General features: G+C 39.5%; 1 protein-coding gene across 1 annotated transcript in view; it reads right to left on the reverse strand.

The window, feature by feature from the left end:
• Positions 1–851: 851 nt before the first annotated feature.
• ppp3cb (protein phosphatase 3, catalytic subunit, beta isozyme) overlaps positions 852–19,986 on the reverse strand; it is a 46,856-nt gene continuing 27,721 nt past the window's right edge. Inside the window, exons 7-14 of the mRNA XM_088009203.1 lie at positions 18,840–18,979; positions 16,118–16,195; positions 15,011–15,105; positions 13,584–13,709; positions 12,663–12,740; positions 12,485–12,569; positions 11,803–11,900; positions 852–3,241 (exon numbers count right to left, since the gene is read on the reverse strand). Of these exons, the coding sequence (XP_087865329.1) occupies positions 3,063–3,241; positions 11,803–11,900; positions 12,485–12,569; positions 12,663–12,740; positions 13,584–13,709; positions 15,011–15,105; positions 16,118–16,195; positions 18,840–18,979 (879 nt within the window). The 3' untranslated portion in view covers positions 852–3,062. The remainder of the gene's footprint in view (positions 3,242–11,802; positions 11,901–12,484; positions 12,570–12,662; positions 12,741–13,583; positions 13,710–15,010; positions 15,106–16,117; positions 16,196–18,839; positions 18,980–19,986) is intronic.

Consider the following 19,986-nt stretch of genomic DNA (forward strand, 5'->3'; position numbering starts at 1 on the left):
AAACAACTGAAGTTTTCTTGCTACCTCAGTCTTTTAGTGCTGTTGTGTTTTACATTAGTTCACATTTGATTATTTTCAAGTTTATTACTTAAGGCCAACAAAATAAGCTGTAAGTTTGAGCTGTGATATAATTTAGTTCTTTGTGGGCCAGGAAATCGTTTCAGCTAACTTGTGCAGTCAAATAAAAAAGAAGCAGAATCATGTCACTTTTTTACTTTTTAAGTTACTGTCTGAAGTGTTTTCTTTTTTCTCCTCTAGATTAAGTCAAAGTACATCTTTAATTTTCTGACTGATCTGTATTAATAGCCTAACCATTATGGTTACTATTATGTCTCATAAATAAAAAAACAACTTTTTTTTATGAAGTTGTACTAAGTTTATTTTGTGATTTTACTCTCCTGACTATTCAAACTAACTGTATGTTCAATTTTTCCAAGTGAATCTCCGTTTATCAGTTTGACTGACAGTCTGTCAAGTCTGTGCTTGACTGCTTACTGTAAATAATCTTAATTCTTCGGAACATGTGCGGTTCAGTCATATAACCGGTGCTGTCAGTAATCCAGATGCTGAAGAACCCTGTAGTGGCCCGTTTGTGTGTGTGCTTGTATACGTATACGTATAGAGGACATTTTCCACCAGCAATCAAAGATCACTTGTGGAAGAATGAGGACATTTTCCCGTTGATTAGTTTTGATTAAGGTTAGGAACATACTCAATTGTTAGGATTTTCGGGTTAGGCGTAAATAGTCATCATCTATGTAATGAGGACTATCATTACATAGGTAGTCCTTGGAGCGATACAAGAACGTGTGTGTGTGCTCAATGAAAATTAAAGACTCATAATCAGTACCAAAGGTTCATGCATATTTTATTCAAGAGTAAAAAAGTGGATCGTCCCATGGGCCATGCTTACAGTGTTAGTGACTGGGGAGTCAGCAAAAAAACAAAAAAAACAAACAAACAAACAAAAAGAAAACAAAAAAACACAAATGTTACAAAGAAACAAGATTAACACAAAAGTAACAAAAATAAACAAAGAAATAAATAAGATAAATAAAAGAAATATCTAAGAAATAAAAATAAACATCAAAGAAATTGAGAAATAAACTCAAACTTAAAAGAAAAAAAAACAAAGAAAGATAAAAGAAATCATTAGAAACAAAAATAAACAGAAAAACAAGAAAAAAAATCTGAAAAGATAGAAAAAGATTCAGAACCGTGGCACAATTTCTATGGCACAGGGTCTCCCAGGGGGTTCACCTCACCCAAAGAAGCACAAGATCAACCAAGGAGCAACGCAACATGAAGAGTAACCAGCAGAGAGAGAGATAGAGAGCTTACATATTAAGAATAATGTCCATAATAAATAGAACCATAATAATCATAGAATCATAAATATCATCAAATAACAAGAGGAATCATCGATGATGAAAGAGAGTACACGTTTTGTCCGTTAAATCGTGACACACCGGCTCGTCCGTTAAAACGTGTCCGCTGCTGCGTTTTTGCTTTTTGAACAGCGCAAATTTTAACCATGCAATCATGCTTTCGGCTGCCTGAATGCCTGTGCCTCGGTATATAGAACGGTCATTCGTCGATGCTAGTTTAATATTCGTTATTCATGTTTAATCGTTAAAAACGACTCCTGTACAGTGGCGAAGAAACAGAGGAGCGAAACGTGGACTCGACACTCTGAATAAGAATCGTACCGTCGTTCTGTACAAGCGTCCAAACCAATCGAACAACACAAGTTGTGAAAAAGAAAAAAAAAACACAAAAAATGATAGAAAAAATAAACTGAATTAACAATATGTACAAAATAAATGATTCGTTATACCTCTGTTTGCTTATATTAGCCAGAAAAAAACAGAAGAAAAAAAAAACGTCCTACCATAGCAAAAAACACATAGCACAAATATAATCTTCACATTATTATCAAAGAACTTAACTTTTGCATGCACTGATGCTTTAATATAAATGCTTTACAAAGACCTTAATCCTCTTGACTTCTTCTCGCTGCTTTGGCCGCCTTCCTTCGCCAGCAGTCGGTTTCTTCCGAACGATTGCTTCCCGCTTCGAAGGCCGGCGACTGGCGGCCAGACGGGAAGAAAGGAGGACCCAGAAGAGGACAAAGAGCTTCACATTTTAACCCCTCCCTCACACACACGCACACACATATATAAAGCATTCTTCTTCTACTATACTGCATCTTGCACCCTGTGATAAAACCTCTATGTATTTACATGCAACAGATAAGGAGGGGACGGGGCGGGGGCTGGTCTTCAAGCCTTTCTCGAGAGTCAACATGGAAGGGGACCAGAGGTCTGGACGAAGCACTTTGGGTGGGGAATCCTCCACCCGGCTCTGTAAGTGGAGAGTGGATATGGTGCAGAGCTACAAAAGCAAACAGAAGAAGAAAAGCGAGGGCTCAGATTAGACTGCGGCTGAGGTCACCTCGCCGGGCGTCGACTCTCTCAGACGAACTCCTACGGAGTTGAAGCATGTGTGTGTGTGTGCGCGCAGAAAACCCCCCAAAAGAAAATCGAACATTTGAAATAATTTTCCAGCCCTGGTCGCTTCCTGTCCCTGTGCACCCTCCCACCATCAGCTGGATCCACACCCACCCTCCCCCCAAACGTCACACACACACCGACTGACGCAGGCACAACACCGTCACACACCACCACCCCCGGCGGTTCCCTACAAACACACGGCAAACGGCAGCAGCTCTCCTCAGAGTCCTGGTCTGCTCTCGGAGGTCATCTCCTGTTGTTGTTGTTGTTGTGCAGGTACAGGGGTCAGGAGTCAGGGTCAGGGTTAGTTCTGAAGAACCGGGCTCAGAAAAGACCCTCAGCCTCTCTGTGGTAAAGTCCGACTAAATAACAGCTGAGGGCAACGAGGGGAGGGGGTATTTAATCTTGTGTGTGTGTGTGTGTGGTGTAATGAGTGTGTGTGTGTGTTTCTGCTGTTTATATGCCTATGTACACGACTGGGTAAATATGGTATCACTGTAGAGACTGCAGGCAGGTGAGAGCGGGGTTGTTTTTCTGTTTTTCGGTCGATCACTGGATATTGCTGTTGTTGTCGGTGCCGTTGGGCTCGCCCATGTTCATGCGACCCATCGACAGCCCCACGCTGTTGACGGCGTCGCGTCGAGGCGGCATCCTCTCGTTGATCCGGTCCAGGCCTTTGGCCTCCTCGAAGCTGCTGATCCGGTGCTGCGGAGAGAAGCCTCGGATGGCTGCGGACACACACATACGCAGAGTTAATATTTAGAAAAACACAGTAGAGGCGTGTGTATCCAAACCCTTTGGGATTCTGAAAAAACTGAAAATGAGACTTGAATGCACATGGCAATGGCTTTTTTCCAATTAAATATTCACATGTAGGGGTGGGCAATATAGACGTAAAGTTTTGTCACAAGATTCTGTGTTGCTGTTGTAACTATGCTAGTTTCTAATGGTTCAATTTTTAGCTAATGTTGAAATATTAGGTTGATTATGCTTGTTTTTAGTAGGCCTCAGGTTAGCTTTAGACTCATGGTTTAATCAACGTATAGCTTAATCAGTAGAGTATTTTAAACAATTGTAATTAAAATTAGTCTAATTAGTAGAGTTTTTATATTGGATTACATCCTTAAAAGTGTAAGTCACATATACTCATCTGAGAAATGTTCTAGTTCATTATAACCAAAGAAGCAGAAAACTAATTAGAAAATATAGAGCATAATAGATGTTCTAGTATTGAAACTGCTCATGTCTGTTTTATACAAGTTTGAAGATATTATATGGGATGTGTGCTAATTTTTCATAACCAAAACCTGCTGTTTAGTGTAATAACGCGCGGGGTCAATGGAGAGGTCAGCAGGGCTCTGTGCGGATTCAGAAAACCAGTTTGGAGGGATGGAAGTGCAGATAGCCGACACATTCAGTCCCACTGAGTGGAAAATGTTTCTGCATGAAGTAGCGCATCCATTGTTAATAGTTTGGGAAACTATGTTGGGAGGATGACTGAGATAGTAGATGGATTCATCCCATCACCTTGGAAACACCTGCATTATCTCTGGGCAGAAAGTATCGCGCTCTGCCTGCATGCGGTGGTGGACAGACATCACGTGATACTGGTTCGTCTTGGGCTTCCAACACGCGCCAGTATCATCTGAACGGTGATGTCAGTACTCATACAACAGCCAAAGAACCATCTGGATATAGCCAGGCATAAATATAGTTGAGCCGCAGTACTTGGTCAGATTGCTGGGGTAAGACTGGTTTTTCTGTCTGGAGACGCGTCTTCGTATTTTCTCTTTTTCTAAAGGTGATTTATGTTTTCTATGTGGTTTTGGTATCTGATGGTTATGTTGAGATATTGGTGTCATTTTATGCATTCGACTGTTTGAATAAATTCTTGTTGATTGTGAAGTTGAGCCGTGATTGTTGTCTTTGCGGTTTCACTTTTACGCCTGGCATTAACAGACCCAGGGAGACGAGATCCATTGCAGTTTTGCGAAATACGCTATCTGTTTGATCAATGAAAGTGTCAATAATTATCAATAAATTTGAAAATATGATTAAATACAGTCACGATTGGTGGTTTAAGGATATAAATAACTTCTTTATGTGACTTTTGTCCTGAAGAAGCGTATTTATGTGGGAATGCTTTTCAAGAACAACGTGTATTTGTGGGTGTGTGAATGCTGTGACAGAAGTTGTGTTTCCATTAACCTTAAAGTTGAGCAAATTCGAATTATGAAAATTAATTCGCTTAATGGAATCATGCTAATTTCGAAAAAACTCAGGTTCTATGAAAAGTTTTTGCATTATGATGTTTTTTTAACAATACGAACAGTTCTGAAGGATTTTAAACATCATTAATCGGAATTTATCATGACAATGATAAATCAATATTTCTCATCACAATAATTGATAAATGATACGATAAATGCCCACCCCTATTCCTGCTTCTAGCCGAGGATCAGGTCAGGGTTTGGATAAACAACGCTCTGCCACTTTTACACCGAACTCGGCTCACACAGCGGGAGTCGGCTGATCTGCTGTCTGAATGCTGAGCTGGGATTGTTCTGACCCAGACTGACCATGGGTGTAAACCAGAGATTGATCCTGATTGATCAGGAGTCTGAGACACCCGGTGGGTTAAACATCCTCACCCAAATATGCACAGCTGCACAGAAACTATATCCTTAAAACACTTTGAACTTTAGACAGTCGGGCGTTTGTTCAAAAGATTCGTTTTTTTTTTCTTCCCTTTTGAGGGATTTTTTTTAAACATCATTTTCTAATCCTGAGGAAGTGTAAGACAGAATGCAGCAGTAATTCTGTTAATCAATCCTGTTTGTATTTGATCGAACACATTGATTTTTTTTTATGGCAGTGAACAGTTTTTTCTTTCTCTGAGTTCATTGAACGTCTCCACGGTTTCTCTTAAAGGAGGCTCCTGCTGAAACGATGCGGCTCGTGACCCAGTTGTTGGGTTTCATCTTCAGCTTTTACAGCCTCAACCTTGAACATGTTTAATAGGAATTTTAGGTGAAATACCAACCCAAAGAAAAGCAAAGTGAAAGGGGGAAAAAAAGATGTGGTTTTTAAACATTTTTAGAAACAAAAACTAAAATGTGTGGAATGCATTTGCCTTAACTCTAAATAAAAACTCAGTTCAAACTGCATCTTTATGTAGCATTTTCCTTCTGCTTCCCATTAACACCACACTTTGTGTTGGTTCAAAGCAGAAAATCCCCATAAAATACACTGAGGTTTCTTGTAAGGAGAGAAATAATAATTTAAAAAAATGTTTACTGGGGGGATGAATACTTTTCCAGAGCTCAATCTGTGTTTTACGACTAGATAAAGCTCTGGTTCACTGTGTGCTGACTACAAAGTGTGATGTTTACAGGAAGGACTACGTGCCACACTGAGTCACAGGACAGCGCTGAGGCACTGAAACAGAAAGTCCCTGGTAGTGTTTTCCCCTTCCAACCGAATCATAAAGCGAAAGCTACAAACACATCTGAAATGTTCTAAGTTCATTCTGTAATGGTGATGATTTTCCAGACATAATGTGGTTTCACTGTGGTAATGAGTGAAAAAACATCATCTGAGTTTAAGGAAATAAATAAATCTTTACCTAAGGCGAAACATTGAGTCAATCAAGAACAAATCAAAATGCATTTTGATTATTTTATTAAGAAATTAAGCAAAATGAGCAATGACTCCCCTGGCTGGATCAGGTAAGTGAAGAAAAGATGAAAGTACATCCGCTTTTAATATCCACTATCCCTCTACAAAGAGGGCAGAGAGAGAGAGAGAGAGAGAGAGAGAGAGAGAGAGAGAGAGAGAGAGAGAGAGAGAGTTTCTCAGCTTATTTCACCACTCTGGAATTTGCACCTGCAGACTGCAACCTTGGACAGTTCAAACCAGAGAGGAAAACAACCTCCCAGAAACTCCTTATCTTCAGTCTTCGCAGTAATTTAGCCAAATTGTTATTTGTATCAGTACATTATGTGCTTGTTCTCACACATATAGCTAAATACTCTGACAGAGTGAAAATCTTGTAATAATCATCTTTGGAAGAGCGTCTTGCGTCTCTTTTGAACAAAGGCGACTGTCAAAATACTCCACAACACGCTCTGCAACATAAGCTACGAATACATAAGAACATAAAAGCAAAAGGGATTTCCATAATTTATTCAAACAAACAAATTATGGACTGTACTTCAGGTAAGCTAAAGACAGCACTACACACAAAGCGGTGTGGCTAACTAGGACATGCAGACGGATCACCAAGTACTTCACTCGGCACAGAAGCCATGGCAACAAGTTGCTCAGCAGCACAAACAGACATCTCGGTATTTTTACCCCAGCTTCGTTTCAAAATGATTTTCTGTCTAAAACTATAGAGACGTGACGATTTTAACCATAGAGGACGGTGAAATTTTTTTTTTTGAATCTTTACATATATTTCTTCAATTTCTGCTTTTCAGTCACACTTAGTGTTTCAGATTAACCAGAACATTTTAATATCAGAAAAAGATGAGCTCAGTGAACTCTGAATGCTATTTTCAAATAATAATTATATTACAGGGGAAAAAGCTACCAAACCAACCTGACTTCCTTCATTTTAGGGCTGCAACTAATGATTATTTCAGTTATCGGTTATTCTGACAATTAATCAATTAATTTGATGAAACAATTTTCACATTTTGCTTATTTTCTCTTTCCTTTTTTGTATACTATTAGAAATACATTAAAAGGTGCAAAAAAACAGCAACAAACAATTCAACTCCTTTTAAAATTAGAAAATAAAAAATGTGTTGCCTAAACATGTGTTTGATCATTGGAAGCACAGGAAGAATCTGCAGCTAAAAGGTACTTCAAACATATGAAAAGCTCAGCACTTTGTGCTCAACATCAATGCATAGGATGGCTAATCTGTTGATTATTAATAGAAGATTTTTACAGAATTTGAACATTTGAATTTGAACATTTTGCATTTTAATCTTAAATGCAAAATGTATATACATGTATAGTACATTTTTGACTTAACAGCTCTAAGAATGTTTTTTCTTTCAAAAAATTGCCTTTATTTTGAGTTTGTTTACTTCAGTTAATTACTTGACAATTATTTCAGTAATCAATTAATCACAATTAATACAATTAATCATTTCAGCCCTTTGTAATCTGAAACATGTACCGTAAGTGTGATTTTAAAAAAAGCAAAGAAAGAAGAACTATGCAAGGGCTGGAAATCATTTTCACAGAACTGCAGTTACAGCAAAAAATTTCCAGAAGCAGCTAAAAGCGTTTTTTTGTTGTTGTTGTTTTCTCTTAAATAAATTTCCCTTCAGCAAAGAAAACTCCTATGCAATCACTTCACTTTGACACATGCGTAGGCATAACTTGTTCTTTTCTGCACTTTGGTCATCATGTGACCAGCTGCTGAAAAGCTGGGATTCAACTTTGTAAAGTTGGCTAAACTTCCTCCTAAAATCCTACTTACGATCACAAGTAACTCATGTTCTGCTTGTAAGAAGACGGATTTATTGCATACAGACTTAAATAATCCCTTAAACATCAGGAAAAGACACAGTGAGACATCAGAGTAACCATGACCACTGCCCCACTCTTCTTCTTTTTATGGAAATGTGTCTTGTGGTGAGAGCTGCATCTGAAGGTGATGTGGAGAAGTGTTTGTGTGTGTAGTGGAGGCAACACAAGTGTGTGTGTGCGTGTGTGTATGCGTGTGTTTGTGTGGTGACCTCAGCATGAAGCGGTTTCAGGCTTTAGTTTTGAGAGGCGATGTGGTTAAAAGAGCTGGGTGCATTGTGGGTAAAGGAGATCTATGACCTCACAGGCATGGCGGCTGAGCGCGCACAGTGAAATGAGAGTGATTTTACCTTCAGCGTCCTTAACTGTCTCGATAGCTTCAATGGCCTCAATGGTAGCTGAAGGATGGCAAAAGAAGAGAGAGAAGGAATGACAGGAAGAGAGAGAGAGAGAGAGAAGACAGAATCCAGAGGAGAAGATGGCAAACAAAGAAAGAAGGAGGAGAAGGAAAACGAGGTGAAGGCTGAAACATGCTGTTGTGGATTTAAATATCTGCCTCAGGGCACAAAAAGAGTGTAGAAGAGACCACAGCTACACTCTAAAAAACAACTAAACTGGGTTTGTTAAATCACTTACTGTTTGTTACTGGTGGTTTGCTGATCTGACACAAAATAATTTGTTGAATGAATATAAAAAATAGATACATTTTACTATATTGTAAGAGATCAATGTATGTGTTGAGGTTACAAAAAACTATTAGTGTTAGAGACACACCAGGAAACAGACTGACAAGAGGCTAAAAATGTTAAAATATCCAATCTTATTCAAGTCAGTAAATGCATCAGCTTACACTGAACTAAATAATTCTGTTCTGTGGATGAATGAAGTCAAACTTAACTATTTCCAGAATCAGTTACGTTTTTTAAAATGAAGTCTGATGAAGCACTCACGCTGCAAGAGAGCAAGATTTTCAGCAGATAACATTAAGGCTGAACGTATAACAGTAAAGTATATTATTTCCTTTTGAGCTATCAGTTTCTGTATGCTAAAGAACATAATTCACTTGGAAATGTCAATTATCCCTTATGCCTGGTTCACACGGCAGGATAAATTAAATCGATCTTTCTTCCAAACGCCCCGTCTGAGAATCTTAGAGATGATTTGATTATTGTAACGTATCTAAATATAATCTTAGGAGATATTCCTGCTGTGTGTAGTGTGTTGAGAGTGAGCCTGTTGACTGTGACGAGTATCTAATCAGAAAGCCAGAAACATGAAGGGGAATTCAAAATGGCGCACCAGAAAGTCTGGTGGACATCTTTGTATTGTGTTTTTATCTGCTAAAAATAGATCCCGAACTACTGGCATTGCTTCTTCCTCGTCTGCAATGTTTGTTTAGTCTGAACTCATGTTTGGTCTCGAGAAATTTTCCGTCTGACATCTCAGTGTTCATGAGTAAAATCCGTCTGTGTGTGGTGTGTTGTATTTGACCAAACCTGTTATATCTATGACTGTTTGTAATCGTCATGTGGGCGAGTTCTCAGGTTTAGAAAATTTGCTGAGGATTTTCAAATCTTGCCATGTGAAACAGGCATTAGAAACTTAAAGTTCAGGAAAGGACCTCTTGGAAACACATGTACTCCTGTTTTAGTAATGCTAGCTATACTAATCTAGCTATGCTAATCTAGCTAAGCTAATCATGCTAACTGCTACTGTAAGATGTCTTTTTGTCTTTGTTTTAAATGATGATTGCATCTGTTTCTATCTCACTAATGATCTCTGCCAGAGAGTTTGGTATAATTTTACAGAGTTAAGGGTAAAGATGGACACTTTCCAACCTTAAACCCATTGCTGACATAATAATCTACAACATAGTTTATTTATGGTGAATCAGAATCAAATAGTTGTTTAGAAATTTATTTTCTTTTTTTAGAGTCCATCCAACAAATTATTATTTTTTTGAGTGCGCATCTTTTTAATCAACTCTTTTTTGTTGTTGTTAAAAATGAACATATTTAGAAATGCATAAACACTAGACAGGGAATTCATACACAAGTCAACCTAAAAAAACAAGCATGTTAGAGTAAAAATGAATTAAAACTGATTACCCAAGAGTCCACAGTTCTTAAAGTGAGAGTCAGAGACATGTTTCAGGCTTTAAACATGCAAAGCCCTCCGAGCATTATCAAGGCAGCCTCAGCTTTAGAGAGCAGCTGGTGTTAGCAGCGGCTTGAGTTAGCTCTCTAGCTAGCTTCCTGTCTCTCTCTCTCTCACACACACTCACACACATTTGTGTCGGTTCTGTCACCGTTTACACTTTTTTTTTCAAATTGACACCATCCATGTTCTGTCCTGTTCTGACTCGTGTCTGCGTTGAGGGCTATCCACGTTCACGCTCACACACACTCAGCAGGCTGTTAGTATCCTCGGCTATGAGGTGAGGTGGAGAGAGTGAGCGAGTCAGTGAGGCAAAAAGATGAGAGCAAAGAAACAGCTGGAAAGGAGGAGAAGAGTGGGGGGCTGGAGGATGAAGCTGGTCAATGTGTTGAGAGGTTTTTTTTCCCTCAACATTTGTTTCTGAAGGTGTGTTTCAGAGTAAAATCTGTGGAGTGTCTGTACGATCAGTGCACAGTCTTAGCTCTGGAAGTGTCGGCCATGTTCACACCTCTTGAAGAGTTCCACATTTTGTCGCAAATTTCAACGCGTCTTATTGGGATTTTATGTCAGAGACCAACAGAAAATTGTGAATATTTGTGAAGAGGAATGAAAATAATAGAGAATTTAAAGCTACAGTGTGTAACTTTTACAAAAAATATGACTTTTGTTAAAGCTGTCACTGTGACGTGAGAGTATAGTATGAGACATGAGGTAATCTGTGACAATATCAAGCTCCTCTGCCTTCTCCCTGAGCTACTATTGCCGTCTACAGAAATGCATCGCTCCTTACCAAAAACAACTCATCGGAGCCAGGAGGAAGGTCTTAGTGCTGTCAATCAACCTTGTGTATGCAATGCTCAATGTACTAAAGGCGGAGAAACAACTTACTGCTACAGGAAACCCATTTATCTGCCGATCTCAGTGGCCATGCTAACTAGCCTTAGCTTTCATGGCAGACTCTGCTGTCAGGAGGAAGCTGTAGCTTAGCAGAGACTAACAGAGGGAGGGAAAGAGGGAATGAGCAGCACGTATGCAAGAATAATTGACAGCAATATCATCTGCCTCCTGGCTCTGATTGGTTGTTTCTAGTTAGCAGTGGGAAAAGGCAGAGGAGCTCAGATTATCTCTTATATCACTTTCAAAACATAATGACAGTTTCAACAAATATGAAAAAATAAATAAATAAATAAATAAATAAATATATATATATATTATAGTCAACACTTTGTAGAGGCTGTTGCAGTGTCTCTACCAGCTCTGCACCTCTAGAAAGTGATTTTTTAAAAATATTTTCTGCTAAATAACTCAAATCTGAGTCAGATTGGATGGAGAGTGAACCTCCTCTGTATCAGGTCCTTTGCAGTCTCCATCATGTTTTCTGACAGGAATTTTTGGAAACTATGAATATTTCTTTTCTTCTTCACAAATTTGCACTATTTTCTGTTGGTCTCTTAAATTAAATCTCAATAAAATGCTTTGACGTTTGTGGCTGTAACGCGACAAAATCTGCAACCCTTCCAGAGGTGTGAACACTTTTGTGAGGCTCAGTATATGTGTGTGTCGGGCTGTTTGTTTGTGAAGCTCTCACCACTTTGCAGGGTCTGCTTGCCCCCGGACAGGACCCCACTGGGCAGCATGCCGGTAGGAGTCAGCCCCTTCAGGGTCAGAACGTTCTCACTCTCTTCCCTGCAAAGGACGGATGTGAGCGGGGATGAAAAAAGGAGAAACAAGTTTATCGGGAGAGAAATTCAGAGAACTACACACTTCCTCACACAGCACACCTGCAAAAACACAGTGACAGATTTAAAAAGCAGAACTCCAAAATGTGATTTTCAAATAAAAGGATGCAATGACAACTGACTTCTGCAAAAGATTAGGAAGAAAGAAGCAGCTTATAGACATCTGTACACACAGATTTCTATAGGGCTGCGCCAAGAAATTACTCAGATTTTCTTAATTTTGGGAAATTGCTGATCGGCCGATACTTAACACGAGAAATCAAACTACCTTATATACATTCACAAAAGTCTAAATGTCAGCCACTGTTCTTATTTTGCTCTGCCTGAGAGAGAGGCCTGACTGACAGACCCTTCCACCAGGTTCTCGGTTCATAATAGTCACTCCACTGAAGCCAGCTTTGCAACTTTGTCACTAAATTTTCCAGACAAAAGGAAATTTGCTGTCAGAATCAACAGACTATTGCTTTTAAAGGTAGGCGTTCGTCCAGACGGTTGCACACCGACATGTTGTGTGACAGAAACTCGACCCACCGTAACACAGAGAACATTTTAGCCATCTTCCCGATGGCCCGGATCTTGTTTTTGATAACCTCTTTCCTCGCTGCGGCTGCACTGGCTGTAAAACCAACAGAGAAATATAGAGTCTTAATACATCAAAACAAATGTGTTGACACTAAAAAGGTTTCTTCTGTCATCTATGACGTCTCACCGTCATAGATTTCCTCTCCGTCGTTCATGAGTTCATCATCTGAGCAGATACTCAAAACGTTGACCAGCATCTCCGTCACTGTCACAAACAGAGAAACGCGTTTTAATTATTCTGTTTTTGAGATGTCAAATCGATCACAACAAAGTTACACATCAGAAGGAAGGAGCTCCTTTTAGACTTTCAAAGTATTATAATGTAAATTGTTCTGCTCTAATGTGATCCTCATCACAGCATCATTTGACTGCAGAAAGATTTTGTCAGGATTTATAAGTTCAGGAAGCCAGAAGCACAAAATGGTTTGAGCTTTTCCTCCTCCGTTGTCCTTACTGTGGCGCCACCATATGGCCGGACTCGACTCCTGCAGGGTAATTACAGATGGTGGGCACAAATGGGTTTTTAAGTAGCTAAATTTGTGGCAGTAATAAATTTCTAAAAAAACAAAAAAAACAGAAGTACATGGACACCAGTGGTTTACATTCATAACTGGACCCAGAAATTATAAAATAGATTTAAAAATATAAACAATGTTATGATTTTTTTTCTACAATAAAATGCTGTGAATACAGCATGACTTATTGTTTCCCATTCAGACACTGCAAAAATTACGACAATTAGATGTTTATCTGTGGTTTCAAGGCAGATTTTTGTCTACTTGACAACATAGTAACGTTTCTTGTCGTCATACTTTTTACCAATAACTCAAAGCATAAGTTAAGACTGACACTTTGATCAGTGGATTATATTCTGATTTGTGCCTTTTCTTCATGGCCTTGGTGGAGATTAGCTGACCGAGGGGCAGTTTGAAGATATCTGGCTGATAAAATGTGAATGTGTCTGCAGGTAACATCAATATTTGTTTAATATTGACAGGTCAGAGATCATGCAGTGAGTCCATCAGGATGGACTGTTTATATTTGGTACCTTTTTCTCCTACAAAAGGCAGCGACCACGTGAAGACGTCCATGAAGTTGGGCAGCCAGTAAGGATGTGGAGAGCAGTTGAACTGACGGATGTTCATCACATTGTTCTCATACTTTAACACTGCCGCTACACAGACACACACACACACACACACACACACACACACACACACAATTAGGATGCTTGAACAGGACCGAAACTTTAGAAGAACGGTTAAAACAGCTGAAACGTTGACTCTGTTTCAAATATGTATATAAAATAAACCTGTAATAACTTGCTAAAGTGTTCACACTCACATTGCAACAACAAGCCGTTATGTATTTTATTTCTATCCACCCAGTAGAAGAGAAATTCAGTTTTTTGTTTTTTTTTTATCAACAGCTGGATTTATGTAAACCAATAAATCATTTTTGGTTTTTGAAGATTTCATTTTTGGAAAATCTGGATATCTTTTTTCACCAATACACTTCTTGGCTTTTCATAATTCAGAGTGATGTCAGCACACCAAGAGCCGCCATTTTGTTTAAAAAGTGTGTTTTACAGATTGTAATTATGTGTGGACTTTGAATTCAGGTCAACTCTACAATGGGAAAGACGCAAGCCAGCCTATGATTTATTCTGAAGCTACAATAAAAGTTGTAATGTTACAACGATAAAGTCGTAATATTAGGAAAATAAAGTAGTAATTTCATGAGAACCCCAACATGAAAACAAACTAAAAATTAAAATGAGAAATGTTGAGCATCTTGTGAGGATGTACTTTGGGATAGGTTTTCTAAATAGTACTTTATAATTAATAGAAACACTTAATCTTTTAACATATCAGCATCAAATTATAATCAGTAGACGAACTTTGAAACGATCCTGGAAACAGTTGAGTTTATTTAGAAGAAAGAATCACAGACTAAGATGCTTATGTCTGATCCTGATAACCTGTTCTCGTTAAAACAACTTTTTCCTTGGAATATTAAAACATCTTTTCATCCTTTTATGCTGATATTGTGACTATATTCTCATACTTAAAAAAAAATCCTTAAAGCCTGGGCCATGACACCCCGCCATACAACTTAGAAGGGGTGACTGAAGTAAAAGTCACTTTTCTGTAACTTGTAATGTCTTTTTAGTAAATAAAAAAAGTGATGGAAAAACAAAAATCAATTAAAATCTAAAATCAGTTCAGGTATTTAAAAAATTGAGGTTAAGCCCTTTCGCCTACATCTACATTTCAAAAACCACAAATCGTCATCCTGCTTCTACTGGATGACGATTTGTCATCCAGTAGACAAATTATTTAGTTGGTCTACTAAATAAAATCTCGATAAAATACCTCGAGGTTTGAGATTGTCACATGACAAAAATGTGAGTCATTTTAAGGAGTACAAAAACATTTCCACGGCCCTGTGTCGGTGCCGGCGCGTGCGCCAAACCTTTGTTGTTGTAGACGTCCAGGTAGTTGGGCGCAGAGAAGATGGTGATGAGGGAGGGGAAGCCCGTCGTCTGACTCTTCCTGTACATGCGATATCTGCGCAGGGAGAGGCAAACAAGTCGCCCACGTTAGCGCTATTCAAATGAGACGCTGAGCTGCAGATGGAGACGGACGGGTTGCTTCAGAGGTCTCTGCAACCAGACAGGAACTGGCTCAAAGTGAGACAGGTAGGCAGTAACAAAAATAAAAAAAAGATAGGTGTCGATGCACCGAGCAAAGACTTCAGTGTTTGCAAAAATAACAGCTTAGTCACAATAACAAGCATAGACTTTGAATAAAAGCAGTGTCTATACTTGTATTTCTGTATGTTCGTGGAGTTTGTTGGAGTTTATCTTAGATGTAAAATAAGTTCTTTGTTACTAATAAATATATTGATGTCCATAAAAAAAAATCTAAATATTTAAATTACATTACTTTTTCATAGATATTAATGTTTTCAAAAAAGTCGTGTTATACTAGCTGGCTGCTGCTCTCAGCTAAATGTCTGATCACGAACAAAAACAGGCAAAATGAAGGTTTATGTTTATGATAAATGTGACTTTGTGTTCTTCTGTTTGCGGTGCAGTTTGAACAAAATGATTCGTTGATGCTGTGAGGATTTTGTCACAGCGCCTCCACGTTAGTACGGAAACTGCATCCCCAGAACCAGAACCAAACATGGAGAAGCAGCATTCAGTGTTGACAAGTCATTAACCTGGAGAACAAACTTCCAGAAAACTGCAAACAGTCGAAACACTGAGTTTTAATTAAGTTTTCAATTAAAGCTAAAAACCCATTTGTTTAGAGTTCTCTTTGATTAATAATTAGAACATTATTCTACATATTTGTGTATTTGCTTGACGATTTCGATGATAGCATTTGACAAAATGTAATGTTTATTGCTTGTTTTTTAATTGGCTACTGTGTTATGTTTGTGTGATGTAAAGCATTCTGAACTGCCTCGTTGCTGAAATGTGCTACACAAATAAACCTGAGAAAAAGGTTCCTGAATGCTGAATGTCAAATTAACAGGTTAAATAATTTTGTAATTTGATGGTAGCCGACTCACCCGGCATCCTGAGCTTCATGCGCTCTGATGATGGACAGCAGGTTGTTGGTCTGTAGGAACTCACACACTGCAGGATAACTGGCACGGAGAAAAAGACGACAGAATTAGAAAGAAACAAGAGAAATATCCTTTAAGCGGCACTGCTATGGACGCTGTGTGGCCAGCAGGGGGCGTCAGTGAGAGATCGGCTCATGGCTGCCGCTCCGTGCTGTGCTGTCGGTGGCTGGTTGTTTTACCGCTGCTGTGTCTCCCAAACCTGGAAAACGAACAGGAAGCGTGTCACAACGCCGCCTCGGCCTCGCCGGGGTCGGCTCCGTCTCTCCTCCTCTCCGTTCTGCCGCCACCATCGGCTGCTCTCCCTCCCTCGTTTCCCTCGCCGTATCTTAACATCCCTTCATATCTGGCAGGAGTAGCCGGTCGTCATAGCAACAGAACCGTGCAGTCTCCCCGGGGATTGTGGGAAATCTTTTCATGCTGAAGCTGAACTGTGTGCGTGCGCTGGCGAACGTCTCGGTGTGTTTACTCGCATGCTCTTCGCATTGGCCGTGGGTTTTTTTTTTCTTTCCTTCTCTCTGCTGCAAATCCCTGAAATTACTAAGTGAACCTCGGATGTGATTGAACTCTTCTTTCTGTGTCACATCCCAAAAATAACAGCCCCAAAGTCTACCTGAAACTTATTAGCTTTCTGATTTATAGTTGAGCAGCTCGTCTCACCTGCGCCGCGCGCCCACAAGGCGCCCCGATAATTGAAACGCACCGAGTGAGGCCAGAGAAAGTCATCCATCTCTGTTTCGACTGCTCGCCTTAATGATATTGCTCCTGCAGAGTAGCTTTGTATGTCTGTATATTGCATTTCCCCAGGCTTGTTTGAACATCAGGTTAGTTTATATCTGTGAGCTTCATAAGCGTCGGGACTCGGAGGCTAACGGACTGCTCTCTCTTGTTCAAATGGACTGAAACTGCCAGAGCTCGTAGGGAATATTCAGTTTTATTGGAGGGAGTTTGTGAAAAGGGCTGGTGACTACGATGAGAGTTTTAAAGGGGAAGTGTCATGTATTTTACAGGCATATACTGCCATTTTATAGCACAATCAAGTAACTCTGTTACCGTCAGTTGTTATAAACATGCTGTATTAAATATGACTTAAAAGAAAAGTTATTTCCTAATTTAACGCTTTGAAATTGAGTCTCTGTCTCTTTAAGAAGCTCCTGTTCTTTCTGAAACTCTGCCTTCAGGAAGTCATCCTAACATGGCTCCTCTGTTAACGCTTTAATGTTTTTACCAGCGTTTCTCTCAGAAGTAGCTCCTATAATGAGCTCAAATGATGCTCAGTTCCACCAGGTGTTTGCTAATTGCTGCTGGCTAGTCTGAAGGAGCTGAGTGAGGGAGTCGTGTGGGCGTCATGTTCGAGGCCGATCCAGCCCGACTGGTGAAGTTGCATTATAGGTCGAGCCTGAAGGAAGCCTCGCATATTCTAATTAAGATTTGCTTGTTTTCCTTTTAGATCATAATTTGAGTAAGCAGCGTAACTTTGTCAGTTTTTAGCTTTGGTTTAACGTCTTCCAGCTCCATTTTGTCGCTTGTTGTAACCGCAGGGTGGGTCGATCATCTGGAATGTGCATTGGGCTTAAGTCATAAATCTAAACTCTACTAACAAGTTGATTTTACCCATTGTGGATAAATTCCACTGAATATTTTAAAACGCTGCTAAAAGCCTATTCATATAGACAAGCTGTAAATTTTGATTTGATGTTATGTTTGATGGGCTTTTCCTACAGATTCAATGAAGCACTTTGTGATTTTATCTTTGGAAGGTGCTTTACAAATACAATTCTGCTTACTTTTACTAATTGGTATGTTACTAAGTCTGTAGTAGACTGTTTGTTATACCGACTGTTACGACCGGCGTCATAAGGTTAATTATACTAACATGAGTGTGCAGGTACCCGTCCCTGATTGGCTTTCCAGAAGACGACGGAACGTCTAATTGGCTGCTTCCCGCAGGTGACGAATATACAGGAACACAGGAAGCGGACTTCCTGTGTTCCATCCTCTACTCATCTCCACTGGCCACACCCCTTTCCTTTGTTCGTCTGTGTTAGAGTTCTGGAGTGTAGGAGTGAGCTGCCGTTTATGTTTCCTCAGTTTTCTCATGTTTTTCTTAGTTAGGAAGGTAAGTTTTTGTCCTGTGGTTTATTTGCTTTCGATTAGGTAAGTTTCTGTTACTATTTAGGTAGTTTCCTTTTGTTTGTTGTTTTCGGCAATAGCTCACTCTGAAGCCAAATACTCCATTTGTAACATCTTTGTCAAATACATCTTTTTAAAATAAATAATAATCAACTGTTCGACTTTGTGTGTCGGTTGCTGAGATCAGAGGAGGATGGATCCTTCATGTTGCGACCTGGCCCCCCCTAGACTGGTCGTAACACCGACAGACAAGCTAACACATAATTACCTTTTTAAAATTTCAAATATTTCTTAGAAAAACCTTATGAGGTCCCACCAATGGTAACTGACACATGGCATTCACAGCTGACTGACAGCATACAGCAACGTGTAGGGGAGGGGGCTCACTACTCCATGCTAGACATATAGAAGAAAAGCGCACTTTTCTTTGTTCACTATTAAAAGAAGGTCATGTTTTGACAAAAGACATTTTCCGAAGCCTTTATTTTTGAATGTTGCTTGTGTTGATGTGAGACCTGGCTGTGTGTTTTTGTACCTGTAGAAGTAGGAGCATCCTCTGACCGTGTTGTGGCCAAAATACTCCTGGGTCTTCTCGTTGCCAAAGTCTTCCAGGGGGTCCGACCACAGCAGGTCGCACATGGGCCCAAACGCTGGGGGCTCCTTGAATCGGTCCAACTGGGACACGGACACACACACGTAAGCGTACAGAGACACAAATTCTCACCATGAATGTTAAAATAAAAACCTCAGAAACATGAGCTGAAAAATGCTGTTTGTGCGCCACAGTCACATAACCGCAACCGAGCACATAGAGTATAAATCAGAGCGGAACGACGGCAGAAAACACGGGGAAAAAAAATAAAATAAAATAAACACACAAACACACACTGTCAAGAGCGGAGCATCTCCATGGCAACCCTCACCGCACAGGAGGGAGAAGATGTCACACCAGCAGATTCACCATGGAAACACTGCCATTAGAGGAGAAAGTGTGTGTTTCTTTGTATGCCGTGGTTTCTGGGAACTGTACATGTTCCTGCTACGGTTTCTCTCCTCGCTCCAGTGTTATCCAAAGATTCTGTTTATTGTTTTTTTTAAGGCATTCATAAAAAAAAGTTGCTGCAGGTTTGTGGCTGCCTGCAGGTGTGCTTTCATTGAGCTCATCATGTTCCATTAACCCTGATAGTAGTGTCCGTGTGGGCTTTGCACCGAGAGCGATCAGAGAGCGCCGAGCCATGAAGGGCAGGAAACCTGAGAGCTGTTGGCATGTTGACTCCTCATAGCCGGGCTTCTGACTGCACACTGTCAGCCAGCTGCAGCGCCGGTCATCCACATGAACTCATATTAACAACACACGTAGGTCAGCCAGTTTCATAACCTGTTTGAAAATTTAGCTGAAGGATGAATTTTTACTCATTTTAAAGAAACCAGGAATTTATATGTTTCTTAATCTGTGTAAGATTTGGCATTAATAAAATGATTTAACAATCAAGAATTATGCTTATCGTTAATCAAACCAATCTTTACCCTGAAACATCCAATAATTAAAAATTAACACCAACAACACTATAAACAATGTTTCTTAGAACCAACTTTTAAAAATGTACTCTAATTTGTTACAGCTAATTTTATTTTATTTTTTTTAAAGTTGGTTCAAAGAAACATTTTTTTTCCAGAGTAAA

Source organism: Poecilia mexicana, unplaced genomic scaffold (assembly GCF_051168715.1).
Source record: "Poecilia mexicana isolate PSO_F unplaced genomic scaffold, ASM5116871v1 scaffold_10, whole genome shotgun sequence".
In the NCBI taxonomy this organism is placed as follows: Eukaryota; Metazoa; Chordata; class Actinopteri; order Cyprinodontiformes; family Poeciliidae; genus Poecilia; species Poecilia mexicana.